This window comes from Impatiens glandulifera, chromosome 1, assembly GCF_907164915.1.
Source record: "Impatiens glandulifera chromosome 1, dImpGla2.1, whole genome shotgun sequence".
NCBI lineage: Eukaryota > Viridiplantae > Streptophyta > Magnoliopsida > Ericales > Balsaminaceae > Impatiens > Impatiens glandulifera.
The window spans coordinates 16,205,104-16,224,776 of NC_061862.1; the positions used below are offsets into that span (position 1 = coordinate 16,205,104).

Sequence of the window (19,673 nt, forward strand, 5' to 3'; positions counted from 1 at the left end):
GTGTGATTCGAACTTGCAACATAGCAAAACAAGTACAACCATTTAACCAACTAGACTAATAACACTTTATATTTTAAATTCAACACCAAATTTGATGAACGCCGGACATTTTAACAATATAAGTTCAACTTTTTAACTAACTAATCTATATATAATAATCTATATATATAATGATGCTTAATTTTTAAAGTGTCCGGATTGCCGGGTCGAGAGCTGTGGTTAATTTGGATATATATGTGAAAATAAATGGATAGTTGGGTCGGATTGTGAGTTGACCCACTCATAAACTTAAAACAGTTAAAAATAAAATAAAAAATGTTATAGGTATGGTTTGAACTTGCAATCTAGCAAAACAAGTACAACAAGTACAACCCTTTAACCAACTAGGCTAATAACATTTTATATTTTAAATTCAACACCAAATTTGTTGAATGCGGGACATTTTAACAATATAAGTTCAACTTTTTAACTAATTAATCTATATATATATAATTATGTTTAATTTTTAAAGTGTCCAGATTGTCGGGTCGAGAATTGTAGTTAATTTGGATATATATGTGAGTATAAATTGATACTTGAGTCGGATTGTGGATTGACCCGCTTATAAATAATTTTTACTGTAATATTTTTTTCACGTTTTTTATATTATTACTCGTGTAAATGCACGGGTTACATACTAATTGTATATTATTTTACTTACTATTTATTGTAAAGTTTTTTCGAACAAAATTACATACAATACAAAAGAAAAACAATTGTTATTTGTTTATATTTATTTATAAATTGCAATAAATGACTTTTAAACAACAAAATAAATAAATAAATAGTTGCGCGGCTGGTAGGGGTCCACCTGAATTTCCAATAAAAAACGTACACGTGATGTATGTATGGGTGTGTATCATGCATGTGAGCCGTGACCAATCATATCATGACATGTGGGACCTTTCAGATGGATGACCTGTCAGGTCACAAGACGACAAATATTATAGGCCAACTACCCATGTGGATCTCGTCTCTATCCTTATTTATTTAATTCTTGCACTTATATGAATATAGAACACTAATGAATATATATGAAATAAAAACACCTCTCAACTTTCTCAAATTATTCATTGTAGCTTAACAATAGTGTCATTTTATTATTTTTAATAATGATTGGGCAAAAAAACTCATTCTCATATCTATTTTCTCAAAATCAAATCTCAATAATTATGAGATGAATTGATCAATCAATTTTCCATTTGTAGTTGCAATTCTTCTACGTGGGTGATTGCGATATGACCACATAGTTGTTTATATTATATTAACAATTAACATCCTATCATATATATATATATATATATATATTAATGATTAGATTGATTAAAAATTGAGTGAGATTGAAGTTTATTAAATATTCAATTATATATATATATATATATTCAATAATTAATATTCAACTCAATTAAATAAAATTAAATACAAAAATATTAATATAATAATAATTTAAATTTTTTTTTATTAGATAAATATTTAAAATTATGGACAACATTGTCTTTGCACCAGTCCAATAACGAGAGAAAATAAATAGAATTAATAAATTGATTAACCCGTGTACGCTGTTTAAAATATTCGCCCAAAAAATTTTTTTTTGACTTTTAAAAAATTAATTTTAAATATAAATATTAAAATAAAATTAAAAAACAGTGTATCACTAAAGAGGCAAGAATTATTAAAGGGCTATAATAGGAAGTCAATTTCACCTCGAGTGGCTTTTAAGGTGGATATTAAAAAAAACTTTTGATTCCATTAAATGGAGTGCTGTTCAAGAGTTTTTAACTATTTCTGATTTTCCTTGCATTTTTATTGAGTGAATTATGTAGTGTGTTTCGACTCCTCTCTTTATTGTCAACGTGAATGATATCCATGAATTTTTCAAAGGGAAAATGAGGTTAGACAAGGGGATCCTTTCTCTTTTTACCTTTTTGTCCTCATCATGGAGGTCATTGAGTGCATTGTTAAAATACTTCTAAAGTACCGTCCATTTACTCACCATCCATATTGTAGGGAAGAAATCATCACTCATATCTGTTTCACAGACGAGTTATTAATCTTGGTGCATGCTGATGTTGAATCCGTCAAGGCATTAATAATCTTTTCTAGTGAAACAAGTCTTAGAAATAATTGAAGTAAAAATTTGCCCTTCTATGGCGGTGTGAATAAGGAAACAAATGCAAGCATCTTCGACATCATGAGAATCAATGAAGGGTCATTACCAGTTCGTTATCTTGGTATCCCGCTCTCGTCAAAACAACTTCAAATCTCTCATGCAGGCCATTGATTGAAAATGTGAAGAACTCTATCATGGAATGGGCTACAAAGAGATTATCTTATGCATGACAGATTGAATTAGTCATGAGATTTGCTATGGGAATCATCGAATATTGGGCGCAGCAAATGCTCATCCCAAAGAAAATTATTAAAGGACTTGATCAATTGATGAGTAACTTCATATGGGGGACTCAAGGGCACGAAGACAAAAAGGTGAAGTGGCTTGATGTTTGTAAGCCGAAGGAATAAGGTGGAATTGCTATTAAAGACTGCATTACTTGGAAAAAAAACTCTCACCTATCGATATTTTTGGGCATTAGATAAAAAATAAGACTCGTTATTTGAGGTTCATTAGAAAGGAAATCAACATCTGGACATGCAAGATCAATATGGAAATGGCATGGTCCCTTACAAAAATTCTGAGGTTCAAAGATAGTGCTGGTAAGATAATTAAACTTTAGATTGAGAATGGGAACGCAACTTTGTTTTAGCAAGACCTCTAGTTCGAGGATCACCCTATTATTCATAATAACGTCTTCTCTCTTATTCGAATAAGATGGAAATATCAACGGACTATTGTCTAACAAGTCAAAAATGAGGAATGGAATAACCTTCTAAGGGGAATTCCAGAAGTTATGAGGATCCTCAATACTTTGTTTTCATATCATTTTAATAATTGTGAGGATTCTCGAGTTTGGAGTGTTGAAAATGAAGGCAGGTTTGACTCGGGATCAATATGAAATATTGTTCACGATAGAGGGGAGGTGGTTCCATAGTCCCATTTAGTGTGGTCCACGAAAGTTATTCCTAGATACAATTTTTATTTTGTGGTTGGCGTTCCGTGAAAGACTTAACATGCGCGATAAAATTAAGAAGTATATTAATATCCCGGATCCCAACTGCCTTCTTTGTATGGGAAATAAGGAGACCATTGATCATCTCTTTGGGGACTGCCAATTTGCTTCCTTGCTTTGGGGTAAGTTTTCCACATCAATGAGTCTCATTAACTTCCCAAAAGAATGGATTGCTATCAAGGAAATTAAAATCATCAAAACAAAGGGTAATGACTTTAGTTTAAATGTCTTTAAGTGCTTATTTGCAAACATTGTTTATTATATTTGGATGGAGAGGAATGCAAGAGCATTTTCAAGGATTCGAAATGATGTTTAAGTGCTTATTTGCAAACATTGTTGATCATATTTGGATGGAGAAGAATGCAAGAGCATTTTGCGTCCCACGAAAAATGCAATTTGCGTCCCTCGTCCCTCGAATACTGCACATTGTGACCCATGGAAAATGCAATTTAACACTTTGCATCCCCAACGCCATTAATCTAACAAACTGTTTCTTTACAGATGACACCAACCAAAACCATTATTAATAATTTTGTTGGTCGTGTTTCATGGAAATCCACTAACACCAGCTTGACAAGGATAAAAGAGAGATTTACTCACTTTGATCTTTTGGATAGGGCTTTGTAGACCCAATTCCAGCATCTATTCAAAGCCCCGACAATATTTTTCTCAGAAACAATACTCCATCAGATGTTGATCAGGAAAATCAACTAAAATTCGAAGGAGATAAGGTTCCTAGACAATGGTGAGGAGGTCTGTTGGGGCATGAATGATTATGCCTTGATGACATGACTCAACTTTGGCAGATTTCCTTTGGTGAAAAACAAGCAAGGTGAAGAATGTCCACCTTGGTCCAAAAATATTTTAGTGGTAAAATGATGGTTTGAGTGACATAGGTTGAAACATGTTTCCTTCAATGCTCTGATAAGGATGATGCATGGAAGATGAGGCTCATATACCTTATTTACAAGTACCTCTTCGCAGCTAATAATAAGAGGATGGTAAGTATGGAAATCTTCCGCATGGTGGAGGACATGGAGATGTTCCTCCAATTTCCATGGGGAAAGATGTCTTTTAGAGCAATCCTGAAGGGTATTGACAAAGATATAAAACACTTTCAGGAGGTATATCTCGCCAAAAGGAAAACTTGGAAGGGGAAAGGCGTTTGTGATGTCGCTTATATTGTACATGGGTTCGCACTAACCTTCCAAGTGTGGACCTATGAGTTATCAAGACATTTGTCCCCAAATCTATGGAAAGGACGGTGCGACCAGAGCCTACATGCCCAAGGATATTGCTCTATACATGCTTTAGGAGTTATTCCGTCTAGGAGGTAGACACTGCCCTCCAGGAGTGCAATATTTTCACCAAATTGATGAGTCTGAGGAGGAGAAGAGGCGGTACTCTAGGGAGGACTTTAAAGATATGTGAGACAACATTTATGATGAATTCTTTTAATTGGATGGAAGGAAGAGAAATAATTAAGATGAAAGGACTACCAAACTGCCGATCAAGAAGAGGAGACTTATTAGTCCCCAACTCATTAACCTTGAAAACTAGCAAAGACACCCCTCGGTCATCTCGGCTAGTCCCTTCTACGAAAACTCCCCAAACTATTGAAGACAATTCTAAATCTAGTGATGCACCCAATCGAGTGTTTGAAGCCCATACTGATGCCAAACTTGATGAGTTGATAGAGGATGTAAAGTAGCTTAAAACTGAAATGAAACTCATTAAAAAGAATCAACATCTTATAATCACATTATTGGGGGAAATAAAGGAACAAAAGAATGTTAATTTAATGTAGAATGAGGATGGGAAGAAGGAGGATGATGATTTAGCCAAGACGAAGAAGGAGGATGGGAAGAAGGAGGGTGTGAATAAGGAGGATGATGATTTGGTCAAGACGAAGAAGGAGGAGAGGAAGGAGAGGCTGAAGGAGTTAGCCAACAAGAGGAAGGAGGCTGAGTTGAGTAAGGAGGAGGAGAAGAAGGAGGTTGAGTTGGGGAAGGAGGAGGAGAAGAAGGATTTGACCAAGAAGAAGGAGTTGGCCAAGAAAAGGAAGGTAGAGATGGCCAAGACGAAGAAGGTTGATTGCGTGCCATGCAAGATGAAGAAGGTTGATTGCATCCCACGCAATCTCCATTTGTAGTTCTCATTCACACATTTCACAAACCAAATATCTTTTGTTGACTTATCCATTTTGAATTCAAAATGATTAGACATCGCATGTCTATGCAACTTCAATTAAAGTTCTTTTTTGTCTTTAAAAAACGAACTCACTTCCAATCTGTTTTCAAGGGTTAATTGAGCAGGTGTTTCAACCTCGATTGGTTCATATGAATTAAGCCACTCACTATGGCTAGATGTTTTCCTCATTTGGGAAGTGATTGGTTCCTGGGCTGCAATAGAAGGAGCGACGACACTAGCAACCAATTCACTCGGACGCAAACTAGGGCCTTGTTCTCATTCATCTACATGGTTTACTAATATGTCATTTTAACTTTGGAATACATCCTACTCAAATATAGGGAATTCGTCAAGATCAAGAACCTCTTCCTCTCCTGATATTTTTTTCTTTCTTGAGTTGGGTGTGAATTAGTGACTTGTCTACTAAAGAGACACACAAAGGAGTGCGAAGTTGGGGGAGTGAATTCTAAATTTCTTTTAGATAGAACATCACATCCCTATCTAGCCTGAAAAACAGTAGGATGAGCATTTGTCAAAACCATATTATACTTGACTCTGTTCACACTAAATCCTATTTTAATCTGTCCGCACGAATAACATCATAGACAATGTTAGTTAATTCGTCATATGTAATATTTTTGGATAGAGTCACACCCACACATGAATTTGAGACAAATGAAGTAACACCATCATCATCAACTTTCCACTCTCCATCATAGAGGACAAAACAACTAACAAATAAATTGTGATCTATAATTGATAGAAATTGACAAAAGTGAGTGGAGTGGAAAATACAATGTGTTGCAACTTTGCGTCCCACGCAAATTACAATTTTGCGTGTGGACGCAAGATGCAATTTGCGTGTGGACGCAATGTGCAATTTGCGTGTGGACGCAATGTGCAATTTGCGTGTGGACGCAAGGTGCAATTTGCGTGGAACGCAGACTGCAATTTACGCGTGGACGCTGATGGTACTCTGCGTCTTTATATTTCAGCTAATAACAAACATTTCAGTTAATACCAAACATATAAAGAACATACTCATTTCGATGGAGTCGCCTTGCCTTGCTATCGTTGTGGTCTCGTGGTGCGGCGATGTTACTGGAGTTGGGGCTCGCAGGGAGTCGGGGAGGGATAGAAACGGTCGCGTCGCCCGTGGAGAAGAGAGAAAGAAGAACTAAGAAATGGGGAAACGAGAGGGAAAAGAAAAAAAAAGGGAAATAAAAAATATATATATATTAAGAGTAAAATGGTTAAATTTTTTTAAAAAAAATGTTAGTTTTTGAAATATTTGTTAAGTTAGGTTATATTTTAAATAAGACTTCTGTGATCAAATTTCCCTACTCCATTCAGAGAGAGAAACTTGCAGAAATGGAAGAAGCTGTTATTGAAATGCTCTCAGTCTATTCATTGCCGTCTTATTCAGCCTTCTCCTCAATGGAATATTCCGATTACGGTGACGGAAGCACCGGTGTTTCCACCATTATGCTCTGTCGTTGGATTCGTCGGGAATGGTAAGTCCGGCCAGGCAGAGAACCGACCGAAAATGAAGTTTCTATATTATCCGGTAAGTTTGAATGAAGAATCTCAGTTTTGACGTCAATAATTTAAGGTTACTTAGTGTTTAGCACATCATATTTGATTAGTTTGGAGTTCGAATAGTTGAAATCCGTCGCAGATGGTAGTTTGTTTATCCGGTGAGTTTGAATGAAGAATCTCAGTTTTGACGCCAATATTTTGAGGTTACGTAGAGTTTAGGGCAACGCATTTGATTAATTTAGAGTCTAATACTTGAAATCCGTAGCAGATGGTAGTTTGTATATCTTCCTATAACTCTGCATTCATGGAATAAAATCTTGCAAAAGACATCTCGACATAATATGTTTTCCCTCATCTCTCCCTTGATTTGTTTGTTTGTATAATAATGGTGCCTGCATTATAGTGTGATGAAACTGGAGATGTAACACAATTCTGATTTAGCTACAGGGATACAACTTGAACTAATTTGAATCTCAACAAATTAGTTATGAAGCAATGTTTATAATCAGACAGCAAACAAAAGTCCTGGTATTAGATTAGCGTCTAAGAATACATATCTTTTCGGAGGATCTCTTAACATCGTTGACTATGCAAGAAATGATTTATTCTTTTGTTGTATGCACATGTATGACGAATTTGGATATGAATTTGATATTTGCTGGTATAGTGGTATTGAGAATCATCAGAAGGAAGAGGTGGATGAATTCCTTAACTACCTGTCTGAAAATTTTATGTTGACATTTAGTATAGGTTTTATTAGGAAGGGTACTATGAATTCCCCAATCATTATGTCAGATCAAGGCTTATTTGGTTGTTCATAATTGGACTATCACTTTTTCCTTTTATTTTCTAGCTTCTTTCATTATTAAAAACACAACATGTATTTTCTTGTCTTTATTGAGGGATGTGTATTTTTTGTTTGATGTGTCTAACATTGTTATACATAAACTTATAAAGAAAACCAGTTTTATCATGATCAGATATGTTGGGTACAGAAAACAGGTACCAGTCACCAAACATGAATGGAATGTTTGGAAACTGCTTGAAGTCTTGGAGAGTTTTCAAGTAGACTCGAGAGTGGGAGGAGGAAGGAGCTTGAAGGGACATGGTAACTGGTAAGGTATTTTTGTTATATATCTATCTGCTATTTTTTCAATAGTTTATGTATCTTTTTGGTCTTTTTATCCTTGATGGAATTTAACCAAGTTATAAGGTGTAATAATCTTGCATGCATAGTGATAACTGATAAATTCCCCATATCGATATAGGCTAAGTCGCTAAGAATTAGTGTGAGCATGTATGTAAGGGACATTAAGGTTATTGTGATAGTGAAGGCCCGGTGAGGAGCTTGGAGGGACGACATGGTAAGGCATTTCTCTATAATTCTTTGTTTTGTGTTTTTATTAAGTTATTGATCAAAAGTCATATAACTTTATAAAGGGGTTAAAATTGTGGCATTTTGAGATTTAGATTAAAAATAAGGACAAAAGTAATTGCACCAGCCGGGAATTGAACCCGGGTCTGTACCGTGGCAGGGTACTATTCTACCACTAGACCACTGGTGCTTATATAAATATCATTTTAAGGCGTCTAATATACTTGGGGTTACTTGTTTTTTTTAAAGTGGCCAATTTCTATTGCACCAATAAAGTTAGATTATTTGTTAGAAAAATGAATCTTTTTTTTTTTATATATTTAGGTATATACAACTCTTTTATTTTCATTGATTTTGGAAAACTAGGGTTTGTTCCAAACATATCATTATGTTTATCAAGAAAATTTGTTTTTTTTTTATAAATGGTGCTTGAATAGTGATAAATTCCCACATGGATATATTAAAAGGTGTAGAGTTAATACTTTTTTAGCTGGTGATTTTATTAGGAAGGGTGATAATTTGTAAAGAATAACATTGATATATTAGAAACTTAATCCTATGAATTTAATGGATTAGAACAGAGAAATAAAGTGATATGCGCAAAAGTATTAACAGTTGTTCCTTGCCAGTTGTTTTTTGCAACAGTTAATAACTCAATTAGGGAAGATGGGATAAACAAACATTTTCTAATTTTGACAAACAAAATCATTCATTTCAGAATTTAGGCAAAATCAATCAGTTCCATTTTCTGTTTCAGATGAGTTTTATCATCCAGATTTTGTTGAAACAAAAACTGGAGCTGATTCTGAGACATCTCATGAGCCTCCTCAATCTGAAGAAAATGAGATTAGTAATCAATCCTCCTAATGTAAAAAAAAATCCTCAAACTAGAACAGTGGAGATATAAAACATGCAGGGAGAAAGAGTGGCTAAATGATTATGTCACAAATAATTCTATTTATTGAAAAAGAAAACAAATTGTTGTCTGGAATTGTAAACTGACTAGGCAGCCTTCTATCTGCTATTTTTTCAATAGTTGATGTATCTATTTGGTTTTTTATGCTTGCTGGATAACATCAGTTTTCCCTTTATTGAATATCCATACATGAGATATTTTACATCATATTTGTGTTGTATGTTCAACAACAACCAATAGGTTTATTATGTTTGAGTAACTCAGTGATTTCTCATGTATTATTTTGTTTAAGATCTAATAATTCCGTGTTCATTGTTTGAACCCAGTCCTTATTCAAGCTCCCCTACTTTAAATTAAAAGGTTCAAATGAATTATTTACACTATTATAAAAGGAGGATTATATTTTGAACGAGTACTTTTAAAATGCCAACATTAGTTAACAATACGATCATTTAGTCATGTGGGTGTATGTTTTCTTTAATTCCTTCTCCCAGTCTGATTGTCTTGGTTTTGTTCATTCAATGATTCAGTAGCTCTAATCAATCGTGACATTCTGATAAGTATTTTCATATTTTGGAGTAAAAACGGAGAAATTTGGTGGTACATAATAAGGTATTTATCTTGAATTTCTTGTTTTTTATTTTATTTAGGAGTGTGTTACTTATTGATGGGTAAATTATGATTAAATATATTGACGAAAACTCATATATATATATATATATATATATATATATATATATATTTCTAGAATATGGTTAAAATTGTGATATTTTGAAATTAAGATTAAAAGTTTAAGGACATAACAATATCATTGCACCCAAATCAGATCCTCTGCTACCGATTCCCGTGTTCCCCTGTTGCGGACCAATCAAATTGCAGCATTATTATTATAATAATAAATCAATCTGGGTAGGAGACGGAGGAAGGGAGAATCCGGAATCCGGGTTTCATTCCAGGTTCACACCAGACGCCGTTAACGGCAGCGCTTGTTAACGCCAGGAAATAATATAATATTCATATGAAACCCGGATAAGATATCTTCGCTCCGGGCACCGTGTCAGAGGGAAGGGTGAGAAGCGATGGGAGCGAAGATTTCCACGCCTAGGAGCCCTGACTCTCATGTAAACCCCCCATACCCAGCCATGAGAAGACAACTTGCCTTTCATGTAAATACACTTACCCGTCTATGTAAAGACCCAAATTTCATGGATTTTATATTTACGTTTATTAAATATTAATTCAATTTATTAAAAATGACATGCATGAAACGAACAAATATTCGCTTTAATTACTTCACTCTTATTTTTTATTTTTTTATTTAATTTTTTTTGCGGGGAGACGCTGAGGAGCGAAGATATATTCGCTTCAATTAATTTTAATAAAACCTCATGTAAACCCCCCAACCCACCCATGAGAAGACCGCTTGCCTGTCATGTAAATACACTTACCCGTGTATGTAAAAACCAAAATTAACATTATTTTTATATTTTCATTCTTTAAATATTAATTCAATTTTATTAAAAATCACATGCAACAACCGAACAATCTTCGCTTCAATTACTACACTTTTTTTTTATTATTAATTTTATATTTCCGTTTATTAAATATTAATTCAATTAATTAAAAATGACATGCAGGACACGAACAAATATTCGCTTTAATTACTTCACTCTAATTTTTTTTATTTTTTTTACGAGGAGACGATTGAAAACGAAGATTTCTTCGTTTCAATTATTTTTAGCCTGACGTTCATGTAAAACCCCCTTCCCTCCCATGAGAAGACCGCTTGCCTGTCATGTAAATACACTTACCCGTGTATGTGAAGACCAAAATTAACATGAATTTTAGATTTTCATTCTTTAAATATTAATTCAATTTATTAAAAATCACATGCAGCAACCGAACAAATATTCGCTTCAATTACTTCACTCTTTATTTTTTATATTAATTTTAATTTTTTTTTTTGCGGGGAGACGCTCAGGAGCGAAGACTTATTCGCTTCAATTAATTGATTTTCATAGAGAATACCCTTTTGCCCAGATTCAATGGAATGAATAGACGCCTTGTGAGAGAATATTTGTTCGCCTAGACCATGTTCCATGTAAAACGGATTGAATAGTCGTTTTTCGAGAGAACAATTATTCACCCCTGGTCCAGGTGTCATGTGAAATTGAATGAATAGTCGCTTTTCGAAAGAAGACTTGTTCGCCCAGGTTCCATGAATATATATACACCCTAATATGATTATTTTATAATCATTTCCGCCCGATTCATCTCTCTCTCTTCCTGCCTTCTTTCACGGCGATTCGCAACCGGCTCCCCGTCGACCAGACCAGAAGCAACATCTTCACGTCTCCACAATGGTACGTACTCCTAAATAGTAACTTTTCAAATTTAGGATTATGAAACCACTAAATCCTAGATTATGTTATGTGATATCGTTATCTCGTTAATCTTTAGGAAACCCTACTCTCAAAATGTCACGTTCAATGAAAATCCATCGTATTTAGGAAAACTTACATAGTGTTAGGGCTTAGGATATTATTTCCATGAAACCCTAGTAAATACTAACAAAGACTGTTTTTTTTCATGCATGTGTAGGCAACCGCATAAGCATCCGTCCAAAACTTTGGCAAAGACTGGATTTTATGCCCAAATCAATTAACAAGTGAAGATATAGTACTATTCTTCACATATATCCCTTTTTTCCCATATTTTTTAAGTTTTCATCCTGTTTATTTTAAATATTTATGATTGTTCTTAAACAGGACTTGATGCAACAATATGCTAACACATGTGGTGCCACAGTGACAATGAGGTGGCGAGACGATGTGACCCACGTCATAGCATCCACCGATGCTAATGGTGGATGCGGTCGCACTATTAAAGTATTGAAGGCAATATTGAACGGGAGTTGGGTCCTTACCATTGATTGTGAGACTCTGTTATTCTTAACTCTTTACTCTTAACTCAATATTCATTTTCACATATATGAAATTAAAAATATCAATTGCTTTGTATAGGGATAAAATCATCAATCAGAGCTAACTGTTACGTGGACGAGGAACCGTACGAGGTGCAGCGAGATAATCATGGGACTGTGGGCGGTCCAAGAGCTGGCAGAATGCGGTATTTGAACAATGTAAGTTTTGTCTTATTCCTACTCCTCCTCCATATGATATTCAATTCTCCATGATTACTAAAAATGTTTTGTATTTTCTTTCAGCTGCCGAAACTGTTCGACAGTTACACCTTTATATTTGCAGGGGAATTCATCCCGGCTTACAAACTGGATCTTATGGGGTTTGTAATTGCTGGAGGAGGTACGACTAAAGAAATGGAGAATCCATTTGTTAAGCCCGAGAATGACAAAACTATAGTTATATACGACAAGTCTCGGCACGATGTTAATGAACTTGTTTAGGTATTTGAGGCAATGAATCCTTTGACGACATATTTGGATGTATTTGGTGTTCCTCACACAAGCTTGCTTGAATCCATTGCTGCTTGTGATTTGCAGCATTTGTTTACATAGACATGTGTTGGTTGAATTTGTTACTGAATATTTGAATATTTTACATTCTTGAATTTGTTAATGTTATTTTTGATTTCAGATTTCTCTTTTTTGTTCTTAGAATTGTATTTTTTTAAAACATCAGCATTATATTAAAACATCAGCATTTTTTAAAACATCAGAATTGTAGTTTAGAAATATTATTTTGACAATTGTTTTCGTTTAATATAATGCTGATGATCTGAACGCTTTGAGAGGGCTTTAAGATAAGTGGTGCTATAATATTTTTGTTAGTATGTAACCATATGGGGGCATTGTGAATATATTAATTAGAACTTAAAATTGGTAAATTTTTTAAATTTTGAGTTTAATTTAAAAAATATTAGTTATATATAAATAATTATTTTATACTTAACTAATTTTTTTATATATATTTAAATATAAAATTGTTTTAAAAATAACATTATAAGAATTTATTTTTAGAAAATTAATTATATTAATTTATTTGAATAAAAAATAATTATTTTTTAATGTAAAATATAATAAAATCGTAAAATCGAAATTATTTATAAACTTGTAAAATTTTAAAAATATTATTATCATAAATTTAAAAATTTACCTATTTATTTAAAATTATACTTGTTAACATTTTTCAAAATTATAAAATCGTAAGATTTTAAAAATCAATTTGAAATTTTAACAATCTTATGTGTATAATCTTATATAAATTGTTGAAAAAATAAATTCTAAATAAATAAATTGTACTAAAATATACTTTTTGTTAAACAAAATAAGATTTTATTTTTTGTAATAAATTATAATGTCATTTTTACTTTTACAATAATTTTTTTTTAAAATCATAAAATAAATATAGTAATTCAATGGGTGATGCTCGAGTCTTTGGAGGATAGTTGCGGAGAAATTTGGACTAATACAGTTGATAGGATCACAAACCTGTATATTTTAGTTAGCATATCAATTGTTTTTTTGATGAATTATCAGATTGAAGATAAATCGTTAAATTTTTAATGAAGTATTTGTTCAATGCGTGTAATTCATAATGATATTATTATATCATTTTTAATACTCTTTTCGAAAAGCAAATCGAAAAGCAAATAAAGTCCGTCGGAAGTTCATCATTTTTCTCGAGAACTTAAACGCTCGATAACATATTTAGTAACTTATTTATTTATTTTCATGTCAATTTTTTTTGTTACACTTAAGCAATTTTTAATATACATATATATTTTTTAAAATAAAAAATAAAGCTAGTAACAATCTCATGTCATGAGATACAATTTATTATATTTTATTTATAAAATTTAGATTCAAGTTAAAATATATATTTTTAAATCAAAATTTATTCTATAAAATAAGTTAAACACAAATACTTATTTTAAATCATAATATTAAAGAGACTTTATATTTTAATTCCAAGTTAAATAAATAAAATTTCCTTAATAAAACAATGTCTAATCACAAGTACAAATGAAAATAATATAAAATAGCTTAGAACAAATCAGTTTTTTGACAGGCGGAAAGCGTTATAAATTAACATTAAATTGAATTAGTAACTAGTGATAAACATGTTTTAATATTTTATAAGATTTGGACATAATATATTTTCTTATTATATACATAGAAAGAAAGAAAGCATTATCTATTTATTACAATGAATTGATATTTAACTATATTAGAACCAGACAGAATGAATAAATAAATAAATAAATTGATTAAATTTCAGGGTCAATAAAGCTGCGCGTTAATTCCAAGTTATAGAGACGAGAGAGGAAGCTCTCTCCTCCACCAGATATCTCTCTCCAATCTCTCTCTCTCTCTCTGAAATCTTATTTGTACTCTTTGATCGCCATTTTCATTACCATCTTCCATTTCTCCGCTTTCTCTCAAATGGAAGCGGTTCAGATGGAAGAACTTACATCCGGCGCCAGCAGTCGGATCATTCCGGTCTTTCAAAACTTCAGACGATCCTTCCTCTCATACCGATCTCTACGTCGTGTATTCATCTTCATACAATCGATTTTCCTTTGGTTCCTTCTCCTCCTTCGACAAAGCCGACTATTATCGCTTTCTCTTCTATCATCCTCCTCTTCATCTTCTCAACCTCTTTCTCCCACATCCACATCCACATCCTCATCCTCATCCTCATCGTCTTCCTTTAAACGGAGACCTGTTCTAAAGAGAGAGGAAGAAGATACTTTAAGGCGTCGAGCCCTCGCTGAGGCCTTACAGATGGTAGTGGAAACCGATGATGGAATCATTCAGTGCGAATGGAGCACCTCTTTGTTCTTTGGAGTTAAAAGAAACGCCTTATTTTGCCGTTCCTGGTTTCCTGTCTCCGGAGAAGTTAGGTTTGTTACTTCAACACATTTTTTATTTATTATTATTTAGGGTTTGAAATTAAATTATCATCATTACTGTATTGGAATTTCATTTGATTTTCCCTATGCATATAGGATCTTGTTCTTAGTTTATTATTATTATTTTTATTAAACCACATCATGCCTTGACATTTCCAACTCAAATGATAATCTAGAAATTCATTTGGTATTGGACTGTTGTTTCATTCTCTGTTTAGTTTAGACTTTTGTTATCTTATAATAGTAGCTTGATAGGAGAGATCATCAAACTGGAGTTACTGTCTTCTTCATTTATTAACATTCTCATGATCCATGTGTTGTTACAAGTTAGGAATCAATAAACTTGTCTTGCTTGTGTCTGCCACCCATTCTTTATTGTTTGATTCTATGCATCTTCAAGTTAACTACACCAATGCCTCTAAATGCAACATTGACTATAGAAGGTAGACAGAATGAGAAGCAAACTGTAAAAATTATCTTATTATGGTGATGTTCATTCTGATTTGTCTTTATAATTCATGTTATTTCAGATTCAAGACTGTAAATTTTTCTGTTTTGGAATTGATTTGTGCATGTTTATTGAGAGTAGATACCACACTTGATTTTCTAATTTATTTCTTTGCTCTGTAATGACAGGGGGATTATAGTAATTTTACATGGGTTGAACGAACACAGGTAATGCATGACTTAGATTCTCTTTGATAATTCATTTTTTGTTTCTTCGTATGTGTTTTAACTAAAGTTTAGATACATTCCTTTCTTTTATAACAGCATTTCTAAAATTAGTATCTATATATATACATTGCAGTGGGAGATATGCTCATTTTGCAAAACATCTAACTTCTTGCAACTTTGGAGTCTATGCAATGGATTGGATAGGTAACTTCACCTGCTAAATATTTATCTATAGTTTAATGGTTCTACATTTACATGATAATAAATTTTGTGCAAGTAACAACATCAAACTGATCACTGACATGTAAAATGGTATTATTTCCAATAGTGATCGACTGTTTAGGGGTTGTGCCTTTTGAGACAATTTGGGTGCGTGTTTTTGATGATTGTAGTTTATATTTTCAGTAAAAGAGCAAAAGAATAAGGCATCAATGGTTTTCTAAAAAAAAGGCATCATACGAGAAGACAGTGTCAAAAGAAAAAATAATAAGTGTCCAAGTTCAAGGAGCTAAAACAATTTAAACTGGGATCTGATTTTTGAAGGATTCACTTGCTTGTTTATGAAATTGATTGATGGTATGATATATGTCTAATTCTTTCAACAACCAAAGTTCATAGATTCTAAAATGATGATTCTGATTACCTTTTGTTTCAAATCATTGGGTAAAACTTGAATGTTGTTATATGGGAAACAAAAACATGTCAACGAAAATAGGTGAGACTTAGATTAAAGGAAGGAGAGAATAGCCTTTTAGCTTCAATTTTCACTTTTCACCCTACCCTAACTCTATTCCTTACCCACAATATACCCATTCTCTAATATCTTAAGTGGGTTACAATACCCAAACCCAAAATAACATTAAATAATCACATTAAATTATCCATTGGCCTTGTGGAATATAATAACATGCGACAGTTTCATATCCCGTTTTTCTAGGCTGTGTATTTTGAAGGGAACCAACCATTAGAAATATTCTTATTGTATTATCTTTATAGTAATTTATTATTGACTTCTTAGGTCATGGTGGGAGTGATGGACTGCATGGATATGTGCCTTCACTTGATCATGTTGTTGCTGACACTGTAAGTTATGCTGCTTTTATCTGGTTCATAAGAGGTTTTTATGCACATTTTTTTCAACTAGAATGAAGTTTGTATGTTGTTGTGGGTTGAAATGAACATCTCGTTACACAACAGTCACATCTTTAGACTTTTCCCAGGGTTGAAGTTAATTGCATAATGATCAGCCAAATTTCCACTAGCTTTATGCACTATTCTGGACTTCATTTTTTATTTCAACTTTAACATCTTCCTGGATTTTGTTATTTAAATGCAGACTCTTTCCTTGTCTTTTTGGCCCTACAATTGGTGAGCTGATATTTGATGATTCATTTTTTCATTCTAAATGTCTTTGTTCAACAGGGTGCTTTCTTGGAGAAAATTAAGTCAGAGAAACCCGCAACACCATTGTTTCTCTTTGGTCACTCAACTGGTGGTGCTGTTGTTCTAAAAGTAAGGCCTTTGTTTGATGGGTTATTTGTATAACTAGGTGGTTATTTTCAAATAACCCCGTTTCATGTAGGCTATGAAAAAACAGGTTATTTGAGTAAAAAGACCATAATAGGGGTATAAAGGTTTTAGGGCTCGTGGCCTGGTGCAGTCAATCCTAGGTATGGTTCAGTTAAACTCAGGTTTGTGTCGAGACACTGTCAACTGCCCATGACTATCGAAGGCCCTTAGGATAAACATGTGTTTTTCAATCTTGGCTTGGTTTAGCATCGACTAAGCTTGGTTGGGCCCAGGGCCTGTCAACGCCAACATTTTTTATTTTTTTATTTTTTTATTTTTTATCTACTACAATCTTTTGCCTATAAATCTTTTACTAATTGAACTGCATTATTTGTCCATAGGCAGCGACATATCCTCACATTGAGGAGATGCTGGAAGGAATTATTCTCACTTCACCAGCTTTGCGTGTGAAGCCATCTCATCCTATTGTTGGTGTAAGTTTCTTCTTTCTTGGTTCACAATCAAAAAATTTCTTCCCGGGGTTTGTTCTAAATAGGATTTTTAAATAACCCATTTCACATCCCAATTCAAATAATCAGTTATTTAAGGGTGTTTTACCAAATTACCCACAAGCCCCAAGTGCCGAGATATGTTGATCTTGTGTTATTTGATTATTTCAAAAACAACTCAACCATCAAATAATTTAATTCATCAACCGAAACATCTAAATATTATTCTTGACCATTTGATTTTGCAGGCTGTGGCACCTATATTTTCTCTTGTGATCCCCAAGTACCAGTTCAAAGGAGCAAACAAAAAGGGAATTCCAGTTTCAAGGGATCCAGCTGCCCTCTTGGCCAAGTATTCAGACCCATTAGTCTATACAGGACCAGTGAGGGTCCGAACAGGCCATGAAATACTTAGAATTTCATCTCATCTGATGCGAAACTTCAAGACCGTGACAATCCCATTCTTTGTCCTACACGGGACAGCAGACAAAGTTACAGACCCTTTAGCCTCTCAAGATTTATACAAAGAGGCTGCGTCTGAATTCAAGGATATAAAGCTTTACGAAGGTTTCCTGCACGATCTTCTTTTTGAGCCTGAGCGAGAAGAAATCGCTCAGGACATCATTGATTGGATGGAGAATCGATTGAATAATAATAATAATGCTGCTGCTGCCGCTGGTAAATCTTGAAAATGTTTTATTGGCCAAGAATGATTTGCGATTTTATATTTTTTTTTGGGTTTTTACCACATAAACAACAAAGACAGAAATATTCTTGTTTGTCTTTACTTATATATTATATTTTGGGTGAAACACAGTGACAAAGCCTCTTCGATGTAATGTATGTATAAAGTGGGGGAGGCTTTGTCTTAGAATTATAATATTATCGAAATAGAACTTGGTTTTAATTTTCATCTAATAATTATAAGATGTTTAATTATGTCTCTTCTTTTATATATATTTTTTATTGGCTAATATTTTCTCTTATTCAGTTTACTCTTAAATTAATAAACTCCTGTTATTTTTAATGTAATTTTAGTTCTAAATTTATATTTGATTTAAAAATATATTATTGTTTTACATAAATGATTTATATATATATATATATATTTGGTTTAAACTTAATTCGATTTACACTAGACTTACTTTTTTTAGATAGATAAAACATCATCTCATTTGTTATTTGTTACGTTTACATTTTGGACTATTTTTTTAAATTAAGTATTATTATTGAAATTTAAATATTTTAATTTGTAGAATTTTGTTTGAGTGACTAAAAAAATGTGTAATCTAATTAAAAAAGTTGATTTTTTTTAATAGAGACCGATAATTATGTGTATGGTCTACTAATTTGGACGTATTTATGTTTTAAATTAAATATTTTTTTATTAAGATATATATTTTAAAAACGGTTAAATACGGTTTTAATGTTATAAAAAATGTGTAGTATGTGAAAAATAAAAAAAATTATTGCATTGTTTTTACATGTGATAAATTATTTTAAAAAATAAAAATATTATATTGAGTAAGGAAACACAGCGTACGTCTCCAACCGTTTCTCCATTTCTCTCTCCAAAGTCCAAACACGCATTCATACGGTAGACAGTTGTATAATTTTTTTTATTTATATTTCAGTCCTTAAATTTTTATTTAATTAAATTTATATATTAAATTTATTTATATAATTAAATTATATAAGTTATTTACATTTTAATTTATTTATATTTTAATTTATTTATATTTTTATTTATATTCTATATTTTATATTAAACTTATTTATATAATTTAATTCATTTATATATATATTTTTTATATAACATAAATTTATTAATGTTATAATAAATTTTTTATATAACTTATTTATATGTATTTTTTTTTGTGTATTATAATTTTTGAATTTTTATA

The 19,673-nt window shown here is 32.4% G+C and overlaps 1 protein-coding gene and 1 non-coding gene across 2 annotated transcripts; one reads left to right on the forward strand and one right to left on the reverse strand.

Annotated features, from left to right (window-relative positions):
* Nucleotides 1-8,387: 8,387 nt before the first annotated feature.
* TRNAG-GCC lies at nt 8,388-8,458 on the reverse strand. Its single transcript has one exon. It is a non-coding gene; the product is annotated as a tRNA-Gly (tRNA).
* A 6,012-nt stretch (nt 8,459-14,470) lies between these two features.
* On the forward strand, nt 14,471-18,680 carry LOC124920239 (monoacylglycerol lipase). Its single transcript, XM_047460684.1, has 7 exons — nt 14,471-15,067; nt 15,713-15,751; nt 15,885-15,955; nt 16,770-16,834; nt 17,174-17,263; nt 17,662-17,754; nt 18,018-18,680. The coding sequence occupies exons 1-7, from the start codon at nt 14,607-14,609 to the stop codon at nt 18,456-18,458; spliced, it is 1,260 nt and encodes a 419-aa protein (XP_047316640.1). The 5' UTR covers nt 14,471-14,606; the 3' UTR covers nt 18,459-18,680.
* Nucleotides 18,681-19,673: the final 993 nt, after the last annotated feature.